The 26,316-nt window shown below is 39.2% G+C and overlaps 1 protein-coding gene across 1 annotated transcript in view; it reads right to left on the reverse strand.

Moving 5' to 3' along the window:
- Positions 1-26,316, reverse strand: part of tmtopsb (teleost multiple tissue opsin b) — a 47,883-nt gene that overhangs the window by 12,536 nt on the left and 9,031 nt on the right. Inside the window, exons 2-3 of the mRNA XM_023272860.3 lie at positions 24,913-25,241; positions 5,929-6,162 (exon numbers count right to left, since the gene is read on the reverse strand). Coding sequence (XP_023128628.2) covers positions 5,929-6,162; positions 24,913-25,241 — 563 coding nt within the window. The remainder of the gene's footprint in view (positions 1-5,928; positions 6,163-24,912; positions 25,242-26,316) is intronic.

Genomic DNA, 26,316 nt, shown 5'->3' on the forward strand with positions numbered 1-26,316 from the left:
CAAGTGTTACGATTAATGGGAACAAATGTGGTAACTCTGCGTATTGTAGATATTTTACTACTCACATGTTTCATTTGTTTCCATGCCTGTCTCCTCTCTGCTCTGTGTAAACACTGCCTGCAGTTCAGCCTAGTTCCACAGAAAAGTCTTTGAATTTTTGTCATGTTACTGTTAAGCGCAGCAGAGTCAGCCATGGCTCCATAGTTGTGTCAAGGAGCACTGAATTTTATGTTTTTTACAGAATTTGGTCAGAGGAAAGAGTTGGTTTTTGGAGGATATTTAAACACAACTTACACACAACCATGACTAGAAATACAGAGAACCTAAACATGTTTTGTGCAGTATATTACAAGCTATTTTTAATTATCTTCCACAGTTATTTCTGATCTGCTCTGTATAAACACTGCCTGCAGTTCAGCCCAGTTCAACTGAAAAGTCACAGATTTTTTGTCACATGACTGCTGGTTGTAGCCGAGTGTCTAAAAGCACCACAGTTGTGCAAAATAGTGCAAAATTTTTTGTCTTTCAGAAAATCTAGTTCAGGCAAAAAAAATTTTTTTGTCAAATTTTTGAATGAGACATGTAGCATAAAGCGATTTGAATGAAATATCATAATTTTAAGCTTAGATTTGGTTAATTTTTCCTGATGGAACCATACGTCAAACATGACATATTAAAAAAATCATTAAAACATTGAATATTAAGATCATATTAAGCTTAGATTTGGTTATATTTCCAGATGCAAACACACCTCACAAAAATTAGAAAATTTGATGTTTTTTTCAGTTTGTGCACTTTCTAGCTGTGATAATTTGTGTTATTTTGTTGTTTTTTTAGTTTGTTTTATAAAAGATGACATGTATTTCAAACCTGTTATGGTTCAGAGGGTCAAAGTGCAACAATAGGAGCTGATAACAATCATAATGCTGACAATATGAGGAGGGGAAAATTGTGCAGGTACAGCATGAAAAGTTCAAAATGTCAAAAGCAGTGTGACGCCGTCCTCCCTGCGCTGCTCATATTTGTTTACAGTTATCATTCTAATCTACTAATGACTCCTTTAATGATTTATTGATGCTGAAATGCTGCACAAAGCACTTTGAAGTTTGCTCTGCTGTCAATTACAAGCAGCAGCAACCAGATTACTTTGCCTTTTCTTTTTCATTACTTTTTTTTCCTGCGCAGTGTCCTTGAATGTCAGTGATTTGTATCGCAGCTGCACGGGGGGCGGAGGAGCGTTGATGCCGTTACGACTTTGACACCATCATAATAATAATGTCACAGCTCCGTCTTTTATCTGTGCGTCTGTGTGCGCCCTCCCCTGGGTGTCGGGTCTGCTGACTGAATGAAGAGGAGCAGATAATTAGACGCAGAACGCATGATTTCTGATTTACACCGAGTTTAGTTCAGATTTTTTTCTCTTTAACCCAAAAACCTTCTACTTAACTTTAATGCCTCCCCATTGAGCATTTCCAAACACTATGCAGATGTAATGGTATGAGGTTTAGTAGTATTTTTTCCTGATTTCTCACGAGTTTCATTGTTTTTTTCTGTTGCCTGCCTGTTTTTATCATCTAGAATATTTCTACAATTCTACAATTTTATTTAGCAGACGCTTTTAACCAAAGCGACATAAATCTGAGAGTAGATACAACACAAGCAAGGATCTGGTCAGGAGACAACAACCTGGATAAGAGCCATAAAACAAGTTCATGTGTGATAGTAGGACCGTGGTGCATACAGGCAGTGCAGATGTATTAGTATTTACTGTTTTTAATTTTTTTTTGCAATCTGTCAAGTGCAAAGGTGTTCAGTGAAGAGCTGGGTTTTCAGTCTTTTCTTAAAGACTGAGAGGGACTAGAGGGGGAGTCTATCGACTGGCCCTGTTGTGGTGGTTGTATCAGGCGCCTTTTGTTGGAGAGAGTGTACACCTGAATGAGAAAGTTCAGGTAGGAGGGAGCTGTTTTCATTCTAGTTTTGAAATCAAGTGTCACAGTTTTGAATTATATGCAAACAGCAACTGGAAGCCAGTGAAGGGATCTGAACAGCTTGGTGATGTGCTGTTTTTGGCTGGTTGCTGCTGAATTCTGGATCATCTGCACAGGTTTGACCGTACATGCAGAAAGGAGTTGCAGTAGTCGATGCATGATATTACGAGAGCCTGGACCAGGAATTTTGTATGTAGAGCTCACTTTTTGTACTTTAAACCAACTTCTTGTCTCCTGTGTTTACCCATCAGAACTGAAACACAATAAATAATTGCTTTTCAACATATTGTAATGAAGCCTCAAGCAAATTAATCTACAGTATTTGTCATTATTTGTAGACTCTTGTATTATAAGGGTCAATATATAACTGCAGGACTTTTTGTAACTTAGTTGACAGGTATCATAGTTAACATTTTTGCTGTTTTTAGGCCTAAAATCAACATGGCCGCCTATAACCAAACACCACATGGCATTTTGAAAAAATTGAAATTCAAAGTTATTTATAAAGATATTGTAGTAAACCTGTTGACATGCCATAAATCCACACTTGACTCACACACTACTTTATATTAAATAAGTCAGAAAGCCTTGGAGTCTGGCCAGTCTTTTCTTCAGGAGGAAATGACATCATGTGGAGCAGGTCATGTGATCTGGAATTAACACACTTCCTTGAGAGGTGTTTTTGTAATGGGTAACTTAGTTCAAAGTGATTTCTGGGACACAGATACAATTTATTATTTTCCATATAAAATTTGATAGATTGCCAAAAAAGAAATATCTGTAATGATTATCTGAACTTTAAAAAAAAGAACACAATCAAAACTATTTTTGAATAAGTTCATTTTATTATTGTTTAGCTAATTAGAAGGTGGCTGTTAATATATTCAGACGTTGACATTTTAGTGATATCCAGTCATTTTTATTAATAAGTGATTGTTTCCATAATAAATAATAGTGGAATTTGTAAAGACATGATCATAATGAACATAAAAACATTAGTTTATTAACTTTTAATAAAAATGTGTGCAAGATATATCCCATGGATTTCCAAAGTCCCTCAATTATATATTGACCCATAAAGATGCATTTTTTATTACTTATTCCAGATTACTTAGAATTACTTTGTCAGGACCTCATGGGATCACATTTGAGCTCATTTTTAAACATGAATAGACATCTGATTGACTTCCACACATGGTTAATCTTGTGAATTAGTGTATTTTAGACCTAGTTTGGTCATTTTGGTGCCTAAGCTTAACCTAACAGTGCTTAGAAATGCTTAATAAGATGGTTACTGTGAAGCACTGTTACCCAAATAGCCTGAAAGTATAACAACAAATAACTATTTCTGGCCTGGGAAATGCAGGGACATAATAGCATTTCATCCAATTTGAGTCTAATATCAAATCCATCCATCCTTTATTGAATTCATCCAAACATGCCAGTAGAGAAACTGGATTCCATTGAGCACATGAACGAGACAATATTCATCTGTCATTTTGGTTTTGGACGAGTATTGTATGGAATTAATGTTAATCAGCGACTTCTCATATCATCAACTACTGGAAATGTTTTCTAATTGGCAGCACTCAAGATAAAAGTTTGACAAGAGATTGTTTAGCCTCGTTGTGCTCATTTGAAACCACTGTTCAGAGGCAATTCTACAGCAGACATGAAACAGTTCAAAGACTACTTTCTTAGTTTAATCTTCAGAGAAGAACTTGGTGAAAATACTGACGATAATGCACAAGAAAACAGTCAAAAAAATAAGATTATGCAGAAGAAACAAACTGACATCCTCGGAAAAAGCAGTAATTTATGCCGTATTTCCAAGCAAAAAGCTAAAATGTTTGGAATTCAGAGTGGATATAGATACGAGGATGAGAAGGACTTTTGGTAAAATTTGGTCCAGATCAGCAGGATTAGACCATTTTCTCACTGAGAGCACACCTTGCATTTGGTTTCCAGCTTTTAAAAAAGTTTTTAGTAACTACAATCAGGGCTTGTTGATATTTTATTTGTTTTTTATTCCAATTTATTCTGAAAACCCTGCTTTGGGAGCTTGCTAATGACACAAGAAGCTGCAGAACTGAATTTATTCCAGCCGGTAAACGCGAATCACGGATGTGTCCTGTTCAGTTATCTGTAACAGGACATGAAAGCAGCCCTGACTCTTCGATAAACAGAAACACTCTGCACATGTTCTGATAAACCAGGTGTTATTGACAAGCGCAGAGCTGCAGAGAAGCTCGGAGAAGGTCGGTCTCCTGTGATAGACGCGTTTCCAGTCTCATGCCGTCACCTTCAGCGGCAGTTAATTGTTTCTGAATCCACATGCATGAATCCTCGTGATGTTATTCAAAGCGTCTGTGCAGTACAGTTATGTCCTGTTTCTTGCTAAGTGGTGGCACGCACTGTTTTCACTTTTTTTAATGCTGTTCCGCCAAACACAATGAACAAAGCGGCTCCTCTCATTACTGTCAGGAGGTTGCCATCATGTTTTCTGGTGCGCAAGTATGCAACATGTCTGCCGTTGACTGTCATATGTACAGAAGCACATGCAAGTCTGCTGTTTTGAGTTTGATTCTGAGAATCTGACCTTGACTTTAATGATAATGGAAGACTCAAGCAGATGCCACACGCCTCCACCACCACCAACTAACCCTCTTCTATCAGTCAACTTTGGAAAATGCACGTGGAAATGGTTTAATCCTCTCTAGAAAAGTCTCAGGTCATGAGTTAATTTGAGACTCTGAACTCCAAGCAGTTTCTGGGTGTTATTTTTACTCACTCTGGGCTCATTTTTCACTGCAGCATAAACTCCTGCACCTCTGTGGAAGCATCACAACCATAGTTTGAAGTAGAAGGAACTCAGGAATGTTTTTTGTGCAGCTTACCTAAATTCTAATACCATAAATTAAAAAAAATGAACAAAACGACAGTTGTTGGATATTTACTTCACAGGAAACAAATAAACAAACAAAAAACTAGAACCAACATGTAAAACATCTTACCCTGATGCCCCCATCACTCTGGAACAGGTTAAATCTGGACTCATCAGACCACATGACCTTCTTCCATTGCTCCAGAGTAAGGTTTAAATCTTTATGCTACCTAGCAAACTGAAGCCTTTTTTTCTGATTAACCTCACTGATCAGTGGTTTTCTTGGAGCCACACAGCTGTTTAGTCATAATCCCTTGAGTTCCCTTTGCATTGTGTGTGTGGAAATACTCTTAGTTTCATGAGTAAACATAGCTGTGAGTTCACCTGTTGACTTCCTACGATCATCTAAGAGTTTGTTCCGACCACATTTGTTCCTCAAAGACAATGGTTCACCACTATCCTTCAGGTTTTAATAAGTGTTGGACGGTTCTTAGCCTGATTTTAGTAGTTTCAGAAATCTCCTTAGTTGTTTTCTTTGCTTGATACGGGCCAATAATTTGAGACAGATTAGCATCCTTTCCATGACCACAGGATATGTCTTCCAACATGGGCGTTTAAGAAATGAGAAGCTCCTCACTGCATCAGCTAGAGTTAAATAAGTTGTTGCAACTGAAACGTAGTCATCACTGCAGTAATTATCCAATGGAAGGATCTTCCCTGTTTGCTTAGCTAAATCCAAGCGGTGACTTTGTTTTTGGACAGGCAGTGTATAACAATGAGTAGAAAGTAAGATCAATATAAGAACCAGTTTATGAAATGTAACCCACTTCTGTTCAGTTATGCATAATTAGACACCACACACTGTATGATTAAATCTCCCAGCTGTCAACACTAACGGGTTCAGACTTTGACAAGCTAAGCTGGAATGTTCGGTTGTCTGCAGCGTAATTAGATAACAAGCAACGTATGAGAGACTAGGACAGGTTTATATGAACATACAAAGATGCTGCTTCACCCAAAGCGGGCAGAAGGCACGCAATGACGGCCAACACTCACCTGCTTGTTCATGAATATATAGATGAAAGGGTTGATGACGGTGGAGAACTTGGCCAGCAGCGACGGCGTGATGCTCGCCTCCGGGGTCAAAAGGTCGCGAGGGCCGAAGGTGGCGAGCAACGCCGCCACGCCGTACGGCAGCCAGCAGACCAGGTAGCACACCACCATGGTGACGACCATCACCAGCACCCGCTGCTCTCTGCGACGGCTCACCACCGAACTCACGCTGCGAACCTGAGAGGAGGAAAAACTTCCAGTAAGGTGAAGCGAAAACAACCGGCTTGAACAACTTTTACCAGAAATTATGACTTTATGGCTATTTTCTCATAATGTTCAAAGTCTTCCCTCAAAATGTTTGACTGTTCCCCAACTGTAGCTTTAATCTCGTCAATAGATCAAAGCGTTTTTACTCCGCCAAGGAACGGCGGACTTATATGTCAATCGGCGTACGTTTGTCTATGTGTCTGTTAGCAACATTACTCAAAAATGGACTTTGATGAAATTTTCAGGGAAGGTCAGAAATGAAACAAGGACCAAGTGATTAGATTTTGGCAGTGATGCGGCTTATATTCTGGATCCATGGATTTGTTAAAGATTTCTGTATCATTGCGAGATAGCGTCACGGCGTCACTGTAACCATGACAACAAGTGAACACTACGTCAGCTGAATGCTGATGATCACGATTGTGATCCTACTACAAATTGACAGCTTCGGACTTATCAGGACTTATCTGTCAGAAATGATCCAAGGAACAATTGATTAAATTGTGGGGGTGTTTCCAAGTCCCATCAATTCTCGCTGCCCGCTGCATTTTTAGGTCACACGATTCGGTATCCATGCATAGCTCAGCGCAAGGTCATTTTGTTGGTGGGTATATCTATATTAAATGGACACATTCTATGTTGCCATGATATCTGCCACAATTTTTTTCTGAATTTTAGCCGTCGGTAATGATACAATGACTGAGCAGCCATGGCGAAGTACTGCGCTGAGTGCTTTTCTTGTTTTTGTTTCTGTGGTAGTCTGACCAATCAGAAACCACCACAGCTCCACCTAACACATGCAACGTCTAACCAAACTTTGTCTAATTTTTTTGTCAAATTTGCTGAATATCTCCTCATGTTTGTGCACTGAAGAAAAAAAAATCAGGTGTTTGTGCTCAGTCTTGGCTCTGTAAATGTGAAATAAACAAAAAGTGACTCCACACATATTCCAGTGTGATTGGAAAAAGGGGCAGTGGGAGCGAGAACGGATGGTAAGCGAGCCAAAAGGACTCAGAAAATAATACGGTTTTCCCAAATCAAAGCTTAAATTACGAAATTAATCTAGTTTGATAATCTGTAACATACTGTACACAAAGCACTTTACTGCTGCTTTTAGATTTCTAGTTGCAAGCTAAACTGCTTTTTCTTGTCTTAGTACTTGTATACTTTGCAATGACATAAAATTAAATCTGATCTAATAATTGATCAATCAGTATGTTCAAGAACAAAATAATTTTAAAAAAGCAAATATTTTCTGGTTTCTGTAGTTCTGTATGACAGCAAACGGAATATCTTTGGGTTGTGGACAAAACCAGACATTTGAGAACAGTAATCAACATTTTTCCACATTCTTTGACATTTTATAGACCAAACAGCTAATCCAGAAAACAATTCACAGATTAATCAATAATAAAACTACGTAGTAGCTGTATCCCTGCACTAAATAGGGCCCAACAGAGAGAAAACAGTAGCAACTTAAATCATTTTACAAGCAAGGGAAAAAGCAGCAAAATAATAATTAACAATGATAATAAACTGCAGCTGTGAATCCAGACATTTAAACCAATTTATATTTAAAAAAACTAAAAGGCCTCTTTGTCTCTCCTGCACTAACAAGCAGAGTAATTATTAGTGAAATTATATTACAGATATTCACACCCAGACCTGAGACCTGTGGCAGTAAAACGAGACCCTGTCCAACCCGATTAGACTGAGAAGACTTTGAGTTGAGACCTGTTGAGACCTCTAACCTGAATCTGATGGAGAGCGCAGGCAGGAGGTTTGCACTGCTGGAAACACGCTTACACAACTCAGCCTCTCCTTGTGGAGAATCAGCATCAAAAACATCCTGAAAAGGTTGATGCTGCCAGACTTATTTTGCGCTTCTCTTGCCTCATTTGATCTCACATGACACTCTTCTGACCTTAAACGGAAGCTCAGACGCCTGAAAATGGACAAAACGTCACAAAAATGCACTTTTGATTGCCTACACAACCCTTTGTTTAATTAATTTCATGCTGCCGGGTTTAATATTAGAGACAGTCTCGTCTTCCTAAGTTAATTTCATTTCTGTTTCCAAACCGATAAACAGCAACACGTAGATGTCACATGTTTTTGGAAGCTGTGAATTTACAGACAAACCAAGCAAACTGTAGGAGCAGTGGTGTCAAGAAGTAATTTTGGAGGTTTGCAGAGGGCCTGAAACGAATTCTATTTTGGTCCATCCACATGTTAGCGTCCTGGTATTCCACTTGTTCTTCAATTTTACCGACTAGCAGGGGGGGAAGCCCTTAAGTCGAGACACTGAAAGGAGGCTTCAGGAATGAAACTGCCACCTGTTTGAATCCCTGCTGCTTCCTCTTGTTACTGCCATGATCCTCGCTCCAGCCCCTCTTTCTCCTTCCTTCTCATTGCTGCTCTGTGTGCAGCCGGCGGATTGCAGCGATTGGAGACAGCTGTGGGGATCGGCTCGCCTGCCTGTAATCACCTCAGTCAACAAAAGCCGAGTTCAGTCATCTACTTGCCGCCAGACCATAGACAGTCATAGCCCTGGATTCCTGCCGTCCCCGAGCCGCTGCTTCTTGGTGGACTTGAATCAGCGACACACTTGCCATTTCTGACCCTGCCTGCTGTTGGTCCCGCTCTGGCTTTTCAATGGCCCTGCATTGACGATGCGCTCGCCGGACCCTGGATTCCCCCGAGCCTGTCCCTTTAGTTTAGTTCCCCTTGTTTCGTGAGCACCCCGTTTAGTTAGTCTAGTTTCAGTTTGTTCGTATCCGATTGCCTTAGCTCATGTTCTGTTTGCAGTGAGTGCTGTTCCTTGGCCTTTTGTAATTTTTCCTGATTTCTGTACTAAATTTGGTTGGTCTCAGTTTAGTTTACCCCTCACCTCCTTTGTTATCTGGCCCTGAGTTTCTGTCTCCCAACTTAGTAATATTATTCTGCCTTATTTGTGAAGGTTATATTAGTCCTTGTGGTTGTTTTAGTTAGGTTTGGTTTTGTCTAGTTAACCCTGTTGGTTTCCCCTCTTTGTACAATGAGGTTTTGTTGGTTTAAATAAATTCCATTCCATATCATCTTCTCTGCTCTAACTGAAACCGGATTATGAAACACTCTGAGCTTAGTTTATGGAACTCAAGCACAACCTGAGAGACGCGGCGGATCAATTCATCGATTGATCTCCTGAGATGAAAACTGAATCTCCTGGAAATTTTCATCACCGGCAGCCACAAAGACATTTAAACCTACACAATCCAAGCATGAATATTGCATTTATTCAAACGCCTAAATGTTCATAAACATGGCAATATAATTTTAAAGTCAAAAATAAACATAGAAAAAGAGAAAGACTGTGCAGATACAGCCTTGTTGAAGTTGATTTTTTTTTTGGACTTGAGAGTTACAAGAAGAGACAAACTCTGCGCTAATGTTGCCAACTTTCTCCTGAGGGAAGAAGCTTCTGGCTCCAAGTCTCCAAATATCAAGTGCAATTTAGATGATTTTTCATGCAAAGTTTAATATAAACCTTTATATCTGTATTTGCTCACAGTGAACTGAGAGTAAACTTGTTCATTGGGGGTTTGGAGAGAAACAAGTTGCAAAAAATGGATAAATACTGTTTCTTCCTTTAGGTGTTCACATTAGTGGTTTTGCATGCTTTCAAGAATATTCAAAATCCTGGGTGTTTACAGTTTACTGTCAAAAATGTGAGCAGAGAACCGTGCAGATGCGGTCTTGCTGAAGTTGATTTTTTTGGACTTGAGAGATACAAAAAGCGACAAACTCAGCACTGAAGTTGCCAACTTTCTTCTGAGGGAAGCCGCTTTTGGTTCCAAGTCCACAAATATGAAGTCAAGTGCAATTTAGATGATTTTTCATGCACAGTTTAATATAAAGCTTTGTATCTGTATTTGCTCATAATGAACTGAAAGTAAACTTGTTTCTTGATGCTTTTGAGATCAACAATTTGCAAAAAATGGCAGAGAAACAGTTCATTCCTGCAACTGTTCACTTTGCATCCTTTAAAGAATTTTTACAATCTTTGGTGTGCCCAATTTATGGTCAAAAATGTGGTTCTCATGAGCAGAGAAAAGCAAATTCAAGGACGCTTCCATATCTAACAACAGAAAGCCGGCTGCCATCAATTATTACTTCGACGAACTACAGCGTTCTGTCAGAAATTCTAACTCAGAGAAATGCGTCTTGGGGATCTAATGTCATGGTGACAGCTCATCATTTGTCATTCTGACTGGTTGCCAAAGAGTCAGAAGGCAGAACGAGAAGAACAAACATCCCCAAACTCAATCAGCAACAACTGTAAAGCTAAACTTATTAACACAATGGGTTGTAGAAACCAGGAAGGATTTTGAAATACAATAAAGCCTGTTTATCACCACACCACAGTAAGATCTGAAAAATTTCAGCAGAAAAAAATACATTTTTACTTTTGATTGATCAAAAATGAGAGTAAATATGAGATTTATAACATTGAGGTGGTGACACTGATGAACCTGATCTATAAAGTTTCAACTCCACCAAATGTAATGCAACAGAAATGAAGCACAACAAGCGGCTCGTCGCTGAATATGCAAGGCTTCACAGCCTCCGATAAAGGCAGAAGGTTGCATTTTGAAAATGACCTGGTCATAGGTTGTGGTTGAATATTCCATAAAACTCTATTCTCTATACTTTCCTAAACACTTTTCTTTGACTTCAATGGAAAATGCCAAGAGGTCAAGGAAGGATGTGAAGGAGGAAAGAAAAGACGTCTACAGTGCTAATAGAATCTGACTCCACTCACAAAAGGCTGCATAATTATGTAAAGGAGGATGTTGTTGATATTCATATGAAGTGTGATAGTCCTTTTCTTTGTGAAAGCACAGTGTATCCTATGCAAAGGGAGATAAGAGAGGCACCTTTTCTTTAGCATTTAGAGAATTCAACCAGTTCTTATAAACGGCTGCCATTTAGGAACCTTCCAAGGATTCAAGGTTCTTTATTGTCATACCAGCACATGTATTCACATGACAGGACACAAAATTAGCACTCAGGTCCTGGTTGCAAGCAACAGAAATGGATAAAGAATGTCTGACTTTGTGAAAAGAAGAGCTCACAGCCGTCTCAGGACCAGGGCCTATTTTAGAGGGGACTGTGAGGTCCCACACAGAAAAACCACCTTCGGACAAAAAGGCCAGTAAGATGTAGAACAGTCCTCCACTCTCCATAAGGGAGGGTCCCACGTTACCAACCTTCAAAACTCCTTAAACCTTAAACAGTGGCTGAAAGTGAACCACTCTGGTGACCATTGACCCTTAACTTCTTTTTGTACTTTTTGTAATGTGCCGTTATTGTGACCTATTGTCCTTTTATTGTGATTATTGTCCCTTTATTGTCACCTATTGTCCTTTTATTGTGCTCTATTGTCCTTTTATTGCGATTATTGTTTTATTGGGTCCTATTGTCCCTTTATTGTGTCCTATTGTCCTTTTATTGTGACTTACTGTCCCATTATTGTGTCCTATTGTCCTTTTATTGTGACTTACTGTCCCATTATTGTGTCCTATTGTCCTGTTACCATGACCGGTTGTCCTTCAATCGTGACCTATTGTCCTGTGTTTCACTGTTATGTTTTTTTTCTGTTTTGTGTTTTTACCTGCCTAGGGACTACGGATGTAAATTAGCAATGTTCAACTTTTATTCTTTTTCACCATCGAATTCTCCTCAAAAACTCCTTCAGGGGAGTCATAGGTGTCTTGGTGGCCATCCTCAAGAGTCTCTTTGTTGCACAGGATGACCTGCTCTAGACAGATTTGTGAAATATTCCTTCCATTGCTTAATGCTAGAATTAATTGTACTCCAAGGGATATTCAATGATTTGGAAATGTTTTTGTATCGATCCCCTGATTTATGCTTTTCAATATCTTTTTCGTGGAGTTGCTTGGAGTTTTATTTGGTCATCATGGTGTAGTAGTGATTCACCGCTGACTGAACCTTCCAGATACAGGTGTCTTTAAACTACAATCACTTGAGTCTCATTTGCTGCAATCAAATGATCTCCATTCCGCTAATTGTGTGACTTCTAGCACCAATTTTCTGCAATTGTGTTAAATTAGGTGAGTCATTTTCAAGGGGGTAAATCCTTATGCAATCACCTAGTTCATATTTCTAATTAACAGGCATTACTTTGTAGAAATCCGGTTTTACTTTGACAGGAAAGCATGTTTTCTGTAAATTCTTGTCAAAAAGGCCAATTAAATTGATCACGATTCGATGCTTAACAGCAATAAAAGAGCAAAACTTCTAAAGGGGGTGAATACTTCTTAAAACAACTATATTTAACAGCTTTAGTTAGTTGTTTATTAGAGAATTTCAGATTCTACAGAGCATAGGTTCATATAAAATGATGTTTTTTTGAGAGGCGATGAATACTTACGTAATCACTCCTTTTGTATTTTTAATTAATTGGCATTACTTTGCAGAAATCTAGTTCCACTTTGACATGAAAGAGACTTTTTTTGTAAATTCTTGTGAAAAAAGAACTAATCGAATTGAAAAGCAATAAAAAAAGTAATAAAAGGACAAAACTCTGAAGCTGGGCGAATACTTTTTATAGGCACTGTAACTCCCTTGAAAGATTCATTTTGTGGTATTATATCTGTAATGAAATTTCAAGGAACACAGGCAGAGTAAAAATAGCCCTACACAAGTTTTAGACATCGGAATCTCCTTGAAAGCAACCGCAAGGAGCAAAGCTGTCTCTGTTTCTTTATTATGACGAGATATTACTTTAACAGACAATAAAGAAAGGGTTTAAAGTCTTTAAAAATTACTTTTCTAAGCAGTACAACATAAATTTGAACCTGGAAAGATAAGTATTTATAGCACGCATTGTTAATGTACTTATAAGGAGATTCAATTTTATAGTATTTGCAGAGCAGCCAAAACTCTTGACATAAATTTATCAGTGTGACTGTCTTTAAAAAGCACAGAGGAGCCACAGAGAGCATCGTTGCCATCATGCGTGAATCTTTAAGCTGTCAACCTTTGAACAATTATTTGCGGAAATAAATCATGGCGTCTGCGCTACACTGAGCAAACTGTAGCCTCTCAATCCAGGTGACAGCTGCTGTGTCAGCTGAATGTCGGGGATGTTTAAAGAGTATTCCAGGCCTCTCCCGCCGGCTCAGTGGAGTCGCTTCTTATTGCAGCATGTGCAGGAGAAACTGTAGTACATTACGACATGTGACAGCGTGAGGTCAGTGATAGAGCAAACGCAGATCAAGGACATGATCCATCATGGTGCAGGGCTGCCAAACCTCAGAGATGCTGCACATGTGACCTCCAGGGTACCAAGAATATCGTAAATAAGAGAAAAAGCTACAGTCTGGTCTGGTAAAGTCACTCTGGGGGAGCTGGTTTAACACTAATGTTGTGTCTACGTGGCAAATAAGAGCTAAAAGTTAGCACAAAATTAGTAAAGGTGGCTTGCTTCAGATATAAAGATGTTAAAATAAATTTTAAGAAGAACAGATCAATAACATTGTTGTGTGTACCTTGGCTGGATAGCTCAGCACAAAGCCTGGAAGCAAATGGAAACTAAAAGCTAAATTAAAGTTTAATAATTGAGAGGTATATCTTGTTTATTTGATCCACACAAAAGTTCCATGTCAAAACAAGCTATTATTTTGCTTTTATTTGTGTTAACATAGCTCTTGATAGGAATAAACCTCAGTGATGCTGCACATGTGACCACCAAGGCACCAAGAACACAGTTAAAAGGAAGAAATCGTAATGGAAAAGGCTAAAATCTGGTCTGATGAAGTCATTTTTGGAGAAGTTTTTCTTGCTAAGAATAAGATTAATAAGACTAATCTTGTGTCTGTGTGACAAATGAAAGTTTGTCACACACACCTTATGATGTACATATCCCTTCACAATGTAATTTAATCAGTTCTTTCAAAAGTAAAACTTTTTGACGGTTGTACCAAGGGCACCTTTTCAATTCAATCCTCCTGTGCATTCGTCCTAAACAAAACTAATTAAGAAGGCAGTCTATGCATCATCGGTAAGACCTGAATAGGTGGGAAAGTTTGTGACCAGGTTGTCCATTATACTGAAGGGACTGAAGGACGAACGCGAATAAATTTGTACAATTGTGTGCATGATAGAAGTTTGAGCATGCGTGCTGAATCTTAACTCTGCACCTGAGCAGAGGAAAAAAAAAAGTTGTTGCGGTGCAGGAGGGCAAATTCATATACCTGCACGTTTTCCTTTTCTCATTTCAAAAGACACATGGCTGAGCTCACCTGAGAGACGACGCGATGGGAAAACAGCAGCATCAGCAACAACAAAGATTGGTGTAAATCACAAAGAGGACTGGAGGTCCCAGGATGACGCAAGGTGTGAGTCGCAAAAGGCGGCGAGATTGCCAGAAAAGTCACATTTCACGGTTGTAGCCGCATCTAAAGCCCAAATGAATGATGTGTCCTGATATGACTGTTCAGCCCACATGTTGGAGCGGCGTGCATGAAAGTGGCTTTACAAGGATTTGAAAAGCAATTAGCTTGTAATAATGAGCAATTTTCTGCGACTGTCTTGGTTGTTTCTCTTAAAAGTTTTCTGATTTTCTTCCTTCCGTGCTTGTTCTCACTGGTTTAAAGGGGAATTTCCAATCAGGATTTTGCAATATTTTGATTAGAGATGAGATTATGGAGACAGTAGTGCAGCAGTAACCTTATTCAGAGAGCGTGTGAAGTGAAATAGCTAAAAATACAGCCTTGGAACAGGTTTGTTTAACCCCAGTCTCACACCAAAATGTGCAACAGCTATGCTGCTTCACAGAAAAGCACATTATTTTAACAAAAGCTGTAAAATTGTGAAATGTTGTTGCTGTTGTTGCGGTAGAACTTGTCGTCCAACAACTGGAGCTTTGTGGCAAGTGTTTGCTAGAACAGGAGTTTCAAACATGTGATGCGTTATAGGGCTGTACAGACAATGGAAAATGGGCAAGAGAGTGCAAGAGTGCAAATTTCAGGATCCATAATGGACTCAGTGCAGATGTCTGCACTTTTAGAACATTCTTCTGTCTGTACAGCCCTGTAATGTGTGAAATATCTACAATCCAGAATTTAACCTGAGCTCCCTTTTTGTTGGTTTTGTGAGCGATTCCTCCTTTGCTGCACTGTAACTTTCCCTGACAGAAGCACCAGAGAAGAATTTAAACAAACCATGATCTTTTCCTAAATCTAACCAAGTAGTTTTACACTGTGAACCAAAGGAAACAGACAGAAAATGACAGAAAACAGAAAAAAGTGTAAAAATAATACAAAAAGAATGGGTAATTGGCCTCAAAGTTCTGTTATTAATGTTTAAAGCACTCCTCCAACTTCCTATTGTGGACTTTGTGTGTCTTTTTTGTGCAAAGCAAAACAAAACTCACAAGTGACTTGCTGTGAAACTTGCAAGTCACATGATATGACCACAAAAATGAGGGCATCACACAATTTTACAGTCTTTATTGTGAAACTAATGCTTTTTGCACCCACATAGTTGTTTCAAATTTTGGTATTTATGCAACATTTATGTGTTTTGTTTGCCTATGAAGCATTATGTCACATAAGCCGGGGATGTTTATGGTCTGAACGTCACAACTCAACTTGAATGAGTCAAGGAGCTGCAGCTGGTTCAGACATAAATAACAGCAGGACAGAGGAGCAAACGCTGTGGAAGCTGTCGGATTTCAGCAGTTCAGATTTTTAAAGATTTAATATTGCTTAGAGGACTGACATGAGTGGCAAATCTGTTACTGTCATTGTTTCGGTATTTTTGATGCTTTACATGTTAAATCACCAAAGAAAAGCTATTTTAGATCAAATTCTAATGCACCGTAATGTGGATTATCACTCAAATAATTCAAATAAAGTGCTGCGAGGTTTGTGAGGAAAATAAAACGACTATTATAGAGAATAGAAACAAATAAAGCTCACAGCGAGAGGAAATACTGCAAAAGCCTGATACGCGCTCATGAGATTTAATCGCATTCCCCAAAACTCTGCGAATGACTTCATGTTTGTGTTTGCCCTGCGAGTGCGAAAAACGCATGGTGTGTAAGCAACGGATTATCTTCCCCTCAGGTAACCTTACACCTCAGCAGCCGCGAGACGATGCTGAACACGTGCACATCCACACACCAGCAGAGCAAAATGAAACACACTCCACGCCTGATGCCAATCGCCATCACCTTGAGCAGTTCCTCTTGTCTTTCTCCACATGAAGGTAAGATTTTTGCTGTGGTTAATTAGCAAATTTGCCAGAGATCTTCACAGACCATTAGATTGTGAAGTCATCACATCAAAACAAAGCTGTATAAATGATTAGGATCAATATCAGTCCATTAACTAAAGCAGCTATCTGTACAATTTTTGTTTTCTCACTCCGGTAACGTGTTTGTTTTATTAAATCACTTATCGTTTGGTAATTAAGAAGATAGTTTAATAACTCAAAGTGGATCGCCAGCAGGAATAAAGATTTGCAAGTTGCAAAACTAATAGATGAGACAAAGACCGTCATCTTGATGCCTTCGGGGCTCACTCGCAAAAATTGGATTTTATTAAGCGACAACATTACAAATAGGCTTTCTCAACCTCTCCTCAGTGTCATTATGTGGTACCAAAACAGCACTCTGTTTTATTTGTTTATTTTGCTCAGCAGATTTATTTAATGTGGCCAAAAGAAAGGACAAAAGTGTGCTTGGATGGGTCTGATGAGACTATTCTGCTCAAATAAAGCAAAAATAATGATACCAGCTACTTTATTCCTCAATAACAGAGAATAAAAGTGATCTAACAGCGCATCAAATAGTTTCTTAAAACCTGAATTAGTAGAATATTTTGCCCACATGGAGGCAGTGCAACAAGTAAACACTCCTGTGTTCTAATGCTACACTGTGTTAGCTAATGCTTTTGAAAGGCTCATTGATGATTAGAAAACCCTTGTGCAGTTATGTTAGAATATGAATAAAAGTGTGAGTTTTCATGGAAAACATGAAACTGTCTAGGTGACACCAAACCTTCCAACAGTAGTAGTGTAAGTTCTGAAATTATATCATGGCTTTATTTTAAATCATTTACCAACATGTCATATAATTTTGAATAGCCATTTTTAAGCATTTTGTTTAAAGAACAAAAAATAATGACATAATTTAAAGCTTTTGTCTGCTGCTATGGAAGGACTGACAAAACCCCAAGTGTTAAACACAGAAAGCTGCTGCACATCCTCCAGGCTTCAACAGAGGAAATAAATTAGATCAGACTAAAACTGTTGGACGTATCTAACAAATGAAACTGTTCAACAGTAATAACCTGCTATGCTACTGAATAGATACAGGACCTGTATTACCCCAGTGTCCTCTCACAGCAGACTTCAGTCTAGTCTGTCGTTTTGCGTAAATACTGATGAATAGACACCAGCAAAGTAGAGTAAAGTAGGTCATCCTACTTGGTTTCTATGCTCAGCCCATGTTGCACATTATATCACAGTGAGCTGAGGCTGGTTAGACTGGTGGTTCTCATGCTGTGTGTCTTGAAATTAGTCTACTTTATGATGATTTACGGAATTAGAATCATATGTAAAGGTTTGCCTTGAGACAAAAATCTTTGCCAACTGCTGAGTTGGACAAAGGTTCCCAGTTGTATCAACTAGCTGTAGTAGATTGAGCTACTGTGTGTCTTAGCTAAAGTAGATTTAATTTAAAATGCACTTTACACCAGTAGATTTTAAATTAAAGTGAGACATTTTGCATCTACAGCGACAGGAGATTCTTCCTCCACATCTTCAACTACAATGTGAACCTTGTTGTCTTCATCCTTTCTCTTTTTGAACAGTCTTCTTACATCTGATCCCTTCCTCCCTTAGTGAATGAGTTAGCTGGATACCACCAGATGCCAACAATAGCAAACTCTACAGCTGGTGCTTTCTCTCTCACACATGCTCATACAAAACGCGTTAATGCCGAGAAGTGTGAAGTTCATCAGCTGATTACACGACGCATAGTGGGTGCAACCTGTAGGCTACTTGATGGATGATTTCATCTTATTTGTGAGGACTTTAATGCATGATTGACAGACTAATTGGTCTGGTGCAGCATCCAAGGCTGTAACCCTGAATACCCAGGTCCAAATACATCCACTTTAAGCTGCTGTGTTCATCAACACAATTACTCCAGTTAGCAGAATCAGGAACCTGTAACATTCGCTCCAACATTTCTGTCGCCAACAAGCCTCAATCTAGTGGCCTCAATGTGTACTTCAGCAAATCTATGATGGTTGGTTTTCTAACAGTTCCACCTAACAGCACTCATTTTCTGCATTACTAGTTAGTGTATTTTCAATTGGATGAATTATTAATGGCAACTGATCAATTAACTGCATTTGTATTTGTATGTATTCTCCAAGAATAAGTTGTATACAAGCCAAGTATCTTTTCAGGCACCTAATTGTCGATGAGAAAAGTCCAGCAAAGTCGTAGCTGAAAATGTTTCTCAAGTTCTTCAAAAGACTGAACTCTTCTTTATATCAGAACATTTCAGAACCTTTCTCTAAAAGTTCATGTCAAAAACTTGATCTCTAAAGTAAAGGTGAAGCTCAGTTTCTACTATAGAAACAAATCATGTTTCTCCCTCAGAGCTTGGAAGCTTCTGATGTCAGCTACATTTTTTTGCCAATACTTGATTATGGCGATGTTGTGTGCTTCAACCAGATATCGACAATGGATATCCCTCAAACAGTGTCTGTGTTCTTAAACTGTTGCTGTAAAAATGACTCCTGTATTTTATGTTTCTAATTGCTTGTATTTAATGTTTTAATGTTTGTTGTTATTGCTATCTGTCTGTTTTTTGTTTACTTTAACGTTTGCTGCCGCCTCTCTTGGCCAGGTCACCCCTAAAAGGGTCTTTTATCTGGTTAAAAAAAGGTTAAATAAAATGAAATAAAACATATCTCACTCATAAATATGGATGAATGTCAATGTTATCTAGCTGTCAAAGAACTTAATTAACATTCCTGGTTTCCTGGATTCCAGCTAATAAGTTATTGCTAAAGGTTTTCAGTCAGGAATCAGCTTAAATTAATAAGTCGGCTGCAATTATAAGTGTTAATAGGTGACTGAAAATGTATAGAAAAATGTCATGTCTCAAAAAAAAGATAATCAAGACATCAGGAAGAGAGATTTTTTACAACCTTCCAACCCAAAAGCTGTTTCATTCATGGTACTGAACTCGTCTTTAAAGCATCTTTAGGTCTTTTCTCAACACTTCATTGTCAAGTTGCTTCCTGAGGAACTGAGAATAAAACCAACCAGGCCTTAAAGAAAATGTTTCTGTTAAAAGTATGTATTTCTGCAAAGGATCAAGAGGCTTTGGTGTCGACCCCATCAATCTCTGAAGTACATTCAAAAGCAGAGGGATGAAACTGTAAAGCTGCCAGCCTGACAAACTAGAAAAATCACAGCCGTCACTCTTCCATCACCGACCTCTTTCTCAACTAACCCTTCTCTGTTCACTTCTCCTCTCTACACCTACGAGGATCCATCAACCACCTGCCATCGCTGACAGGAAGCAGAAAGCTGAGACACTTCTCACTACATCTGGTTCTGTTTTCTTCAGTTTAATTAATTCTGGTGGCGTCATCGGCGAAGTAACTGCAGCATCCCTTTCTTCCTCTGTCCTAGCTCCCCCACTCCTCATCTTCCCGGGGTCTTAAGGCATTTAGCGACAACAGATGTGAATTCAACCGCTCCAAATGAGGAAACGCAGCCGTCTTACGTCGGTCTAAAAGGTCCAATTAAGGCTGTGAGTGAAAAGAGCGGATTGTAAGTCGGTTTCAGGGGTCTGGCATGGTTACTGATAGCTAGAGGAAACAACAGTTGTGTTTCTGAGAAAACACAATCCACCACCTGTGGGCGAACCTGCTGAATATGCAGTACAAAGGACATTTCAAGGTAAGTTTAATTTCTTTTTCAAATAAGTGACACTAAAGCAATTAATTTGGGAGTATTTTCAGTGGGGATATGACCAATAATGGACTTGTGTAAAAAGTTTAGCTACACCTGCTAATACAGTTGGTGGAATATGTTGTCCTACTGCATGTAGCTAAAGCTGTTCAGTCATATTTAGTGGTGAAATATGGCCATCCTACCCTTCAGTTAGGTTTACTCATGGATAACACTGATAAGGATTCATTTTACAAATCTGTCTAGCTAGAGAGAGCTTTTTATTTATCCCTTTGACAGGAAAACATGACTTCTTTCTTATTTAAGTAACTGTCATCTACCAAAATTGTACTGAAGTGTTCTTAACCGGCTCATCGTATTGACTCGTCTTTTGGCTCCATTAGATCTCTGTGGAAATGGATGATAATTAAGTGTATAATGCTTTAAAATTCCTGTCAAATAACATGAAAATTTGAACTGACTGACAAAACTGTGCTTCAGCTACAAATCATTGAGTGGAAATCAAAAACGCCTTTGATTCTAGAGGAAAATCTAGTTCCCTTAACTCAATATCGTCTATTGGTTGAACCCAATTTGAACACAACTCAAAATGATTCACACAAAACTGTTATTTTTTCCTGTTGAGGCCAAACATTTTGTTGACACTTTGCAGTACAAGGGGGAAATTTTAATCAATCATCTGTTTCCACAAATTTGTTCAGTTACACTTTAATCGAGAACCCGGCTCCAAAAGTGAAGCTCACAAAAGTTCCCTGTGTTCGGAGGCATGGCAGAAACCCAGAGGAGCACGACACGTGAACCAGCAAATGATGTGGCAAATTAAATTCTTGTGCAAACAGCATCAACACAACAACACCCAGGACTCATAGAGATGAACAGCGTGGTTCGCAGTTACGAATCAATTAAACCATCCCACACAGTTAGTGTGAAGACGTATGACACATAACCAAACACTGAAGCGAGCCCAATTCTTAGACACACTCTGTCTTCAACAGATGAGCTTTAAAATAATAATTTATCAACAGGAAAACAATCAAAACAAGGAGTCATTCACAGGCACACAACGCAGGTGAACAGCCAGGATTTTGGAAATCCTGTTCACGGCACATCGCTTTTTTCACATTTTTTAAATCATTCTGCAGATTAGTAATGCCTTTTGTAACTTTTATCGCCCAACATGTGTTTAATGCAGTTTGAAATGCTTTAAGAAACATTGTTTTGCTTTAAAACTGTTAGGTATTGAACCTCAAGCAAGACCATTTTCATGTCCTTGACGTTTCCTGTTTCTCTCCAGGAGTTTGAATGAGTGTCCAAATCAGATTTACTAAACTCTCTTTCTGCATCAGCTGCTTTGCTCTATTTAATGCTTAATAACTTCTCAGGTAAACATCACAGAGAGACAGTTAATGACTCACCTTGAAGAAGATACTGATATTTTAAAGCATTCATTACTTATTAGTCTCTTTGAGAATGGAGGACACTCACTAAATATGCAGCTTTCTTTGAAAATAATATTTTTTTGTTGAAGTAATTATAAAACGCTATAAATTTCACATTTTCTCACCCGCACATCTTATTCGAAAGTCTACTAAATCTGTGGTTGATGTATAAAAGTAGTAAGACCTTGATGTACACATGATGCACTCGAACTACAAAACACTAGTGGTGCCTATAAACTTCTAATTTCAGGTATTCGTAGCTTATAAACTGCTAAATAGTTTTGAGAACAGCGATTGTCTCACACAGATCTCTGTTTTGCTTAATCAGCAACTTGTTTTACATATAAAGTCACTGCAGGCGTCCACACACCAGCAGATACTACAGAAACGGTTAACTATGGTCCCAATCTCAAGATCCGCCAGGCCTGAGCAGTAAACTTAACTGCTGTCACAGCTGTGGGCTTCAGGGTTTGTAAGATCCTAAAAGCGTGAATAAAGGAGCGACTGAACGGCACATATTGCTTGGAAACAATGCATTGCCATTGAAACAGAAATCTGGATTTGTGGTAGCTTGAAAAACTTCCAAAAGTTGAAAAAAAGAAAAAGAAATTGAGCAGATGTTTGACTGAAAATATAAACAACTGTACGAACGCGGAATAAATCACCACAACAGTGAACAACCAGATGCTGCCACTCACACAACAAACTTCTTAGCAAATTTCTTCGCTACATCAACCTCCTGCCGGGTCCCAGTGTGACCACATGCCCCTTAAATTTTATACAGTTTTGCCTTTCACAGCTTAATGGTGTATCAGCCAGAGACGATGGACAGTTCCCCGTCAGCAAGCGGAGAGTGCTGTGGGAGTTTAGCTAGTAAAGGGGCACCATGACAAAGACTTTTCTGAGGCTTAATGACCTCCACCCAGCGCATGTACATTACCATTCAAAAGTTTGGGGTCACCCAGACAATTTCGTGTTTTCCACGAAAGCTCACACTTTTATTCATGTGCTAACATGAATAAAAGGTTTTCTAATCATCAATGAGCCTTTCAACACCATTAGCTAACACAATGTAGCATTAGAACACAGGAGTGATGGTTGCTGGAAATGTTCCTCTGTACCCCTATGGAGATATTCCATTAAAAATCTGCAGCTAGAATAGTCATTTACTAAATTAACAATGTCTAGACTGTATTTCTGATTAATTTTATGTTATCTTCACTGAAAAAAACAGCTTTTCTTTCAAAAATAAGGACATTTGTAAGTGACAAACTTTTGAACGGTAGTGTATGTTCTTGCCAATATCGATCAGTTAAAAATGGCCTTAATCGGGCTCAGGACATCCCATATTGTCATAGTCTGTGGCTCCAGATTTGAAACCTAAAGCTCCATGTTCTGTTGTGTTTTGGGGAGAGTTTCAGTCAGAAATCCGTTACTAAAAAGAAAAAAAGGCCTTTACAGTGCACAGTTTAAGGTTTTCCTGTTGAAAATCAGCCAACAAGCTTAGCTGTGTCAGTATCAGTTACAAAGGATTAATATAAGCTGAATGGCATCAAAGTCAAAATTCTACATGCAAGAAAACCCTTGAATCACTTGAACGTGCCACATTAGAACAAATCTGCTGGTACAAGTGGTTTTTGCATGAGGCCTATTGAGTCTAAAAATATCATAATTGACTTTCAACACCCAGTAAAGAGCCCCCACACTGCCAGAGACAATATGAATGCATGCTCTCGGTGTCATCACAGCTCTGGTCCTCCACACACACTGAGCTATATAAAGAGTTTTTTTTGTCTCCTGTGATTAGCTGACAGTGGGTGCGAAGGTCTGCAGCCTTGAGGCTTAATGAAGCGCCACAGCAGTGTATAATGAAGACAGTTGTCTGTAATCCTGTCATTAACACCAGCCTGCAGACTCGACGTCTGTGCTGCTCTCTACTCCCCTCCCCAACTAGTTTCAGCTTCCGAACTCGACTCTTTGAAAATCTCTCAGCTGCTACTTGAAACTGTTTCACTGTAACTTCAGACTAATAAATGATTATTTCAGCTACATGTGTATATTGCACCTGCCAGAACCCAGCATTCAGAAACAGAACTGACAGATAAATGATTAACCAACTAATTTAGAAAGAAAGATCACTTGATAACCAAGCATTTGATTATCAGATAATCTCTAGATAATCAGCAGCCCTACTGATTTTTTTTTTCTTTTTTTTGCAAAAATCGTACAACAAGCCTTGAGTTGCAGAACTTTTGTAGCACTGATTGCAATTTTGGTGATTTTGTGCTTTTTTCCATGGTTTCTGCTCACTTTTGCTCCTTTCTGCACCTAATGATGCAAGCAAACACTTCAATGATACTGTAAGTCTGGTGAGAGGAGCAAAATAAAGATTACATCTGACCCAAAACATGCATTATTTCTGAGCAAACATCTTGAAATGAGATACACATCTTCAGGTCTCGCCCCAAACTTTCACCCTCTATCATCTCTGCTCGTACCACGCAGCGCAGGCATTAAAGTTTAAAAAGGAAAGCCTGAGCTTCAGCTAGCACAAAACTGACTTTGACGTTGTTAGGAAAACATGACGGGAGCAGTTACAAACACCTCACCGGTTCAGCAGCGGCATCAGGGCGCAAATTATGGATTATGATCATCCAGAATTCAGGTCATGCTTTGACATCTCCCCTGTCTGCTGCTATTCGTGCATCGAGGTGTAAATTATGCCTCTGCAAACACGGCACGGCATCAAAAACATCTCACAGGGGCTGTTTGGCCTAAGCATGCCCGACGCTCAGTCAGAGATGGTGTAAAACTGCAGACAAGAGAAGAAATTGATGTTGGCAGCTTTAATACGCGACATTGTTGAGATGTCAAACCTGATTGGAGATTGAAATTTCCCAGCTTTCAAGCTCGACTCTTTGAAACGTTTGAACCCATACTTCTTGCTCTCTTGTCAGCTCCGCAGCCTCGGGCTGAACACGCAAACTGGACAGAGGCTTTTGATACAGGCAAGGATCAGTCACAGATAAGTGAGCGCACTGCCGCCGTGCATTTAAATCACATATAGATCAACTTTTTTATCCTGCCGTGCTATCTCAAATCTACCTTGGAGTGATTTTACTGGCTCATTCCCAGACAGCTGGAGTAAAAAAAAAAAAAAAAAAGAGAGATTCACAACTCATCAGACTCAGCATGTGTGTTTTTCCCAAAGGCTGATTTTCTCACTTTGGAACAAACTCTCTCAAACAACATCTAGGTTTCTGCAGGATCCCACCTGTCTGATGGCGTGCAGCAGCTTGCCGTAGGAGTAGAGGATGACGCCGAACGGCAGGACCAAGCAGAAGGTGAACAGGCAGACGATGTAGGAGACATTGTTTGCCGTCTGGGTCTTCCAGTCGACTGAGCAGGTGGTGCCGGGACCCTCGGGCCCGTATCTGCTCCAGCCCAGCAGTGGAGGCACAGTCCAGGCCACGGAGTAGAGCCAGGAGAAGCAGATGCCTCCCAGCACCGAGCGGTAGTCTCTGCTGTTGGCCATCGTGGGAGTCATCATCGTGGAGTAACGCTCGTAGGACAGAACAGCCAGAGAAATCAGGGAGACGATACCTGAGGGAGGACAGGGGGTCAGTAGGTGTGGAGTAAAATGCAGAAATGTGACAAGATCCGAGAGAGCGGATCAAGATATCAGCAAAAATCTTATCAACATTTATGCTCGTGGAGCAGATTTTCTCCAAACTGCAGCATCTTGTGTTCCGTTTCCCTCCCAGATAATTACTGAGATACAAAGATTTTACGCTGGCTTTGATCATCTTAATGGTTTTTCATTTTTTTGCATCTTTAGGGCACAACAGAGAAAAACTGACAAGTTCATGAGCTGACATGTTCCGCAGATAAGACGTGACGACTACAGCGAGCGCAACAGCTCCACGGACTAATTACCAAACGTGCATTTATGGAGCCATGCGAGTAAAGTTGTGACATTTTCAACTCATGCAGATGTGTGATTGCAGCTTGTCAAGCAAAACTCTTCTATTTTTGTCTGTATTAGCTCACTTTCCTTGCAGTCTTTCGTCTAGCTAGAGTTTGGACGTCCAATCAAGGTGTTCCTTTTAATTATGCAGTTTAATTTTATGATTCTGTTATTTTCATGATGTTGCAATGTTCCAAACAAGGTTGCAGCTGGACCTATCTTCATCACTGATTAACCTGCTCATTATTTTCCTATTTTCTATTAGTAGAAAACAATTTTAAAAAGCACATCACACTTTCTTAGGCACCAAAAGATGTCTATAAATGATTTGCTTTGTCTGAACAACATCGACTTGCTACCCTGTAAGAAAAGGAGAAGCAGCAAATTCATTGGTAATTTTACTGAAAAGAATGGCTTAAACAGTTAATTATCTCCTGCTTCTTCTTCTTCTTATCATTAATATTATTTTCTGTTGCCAGTCAGTTCTTAGTAAATTAACTGATCGATTAGCCAACTAATTAAATAGCTCCTGTGAACTCTGAAGGAAAACAAATCAGGAATTTTCTGTTTCTTCCGGTTTATTTTCAGCCAAACTTTGTTTAAAAGTATAACGAGCAAGTCCAACCATTCTCTTAGATCAATCATCATTAAAAACAGCAACGAGTGAAACAGTCACAGATTCAGACAGGAGCACTGCTGCATGGACTCTCT

Source organism: Amphiprion ocellaris, chromosome 22, assembly GCF_022539595.1.
Source record: "Amphiprion ocellaris isolate individual 3 ecotype Okinawa chromosome 22, ASM2253959v1, whole genome shotgun sequence".
NCBI classification, from domain to species: Eukaryota; Metazoa; Chordata; class Actinopteri; family Pomacentridae; genus Amphiprion; species Amphiprion ocellaris.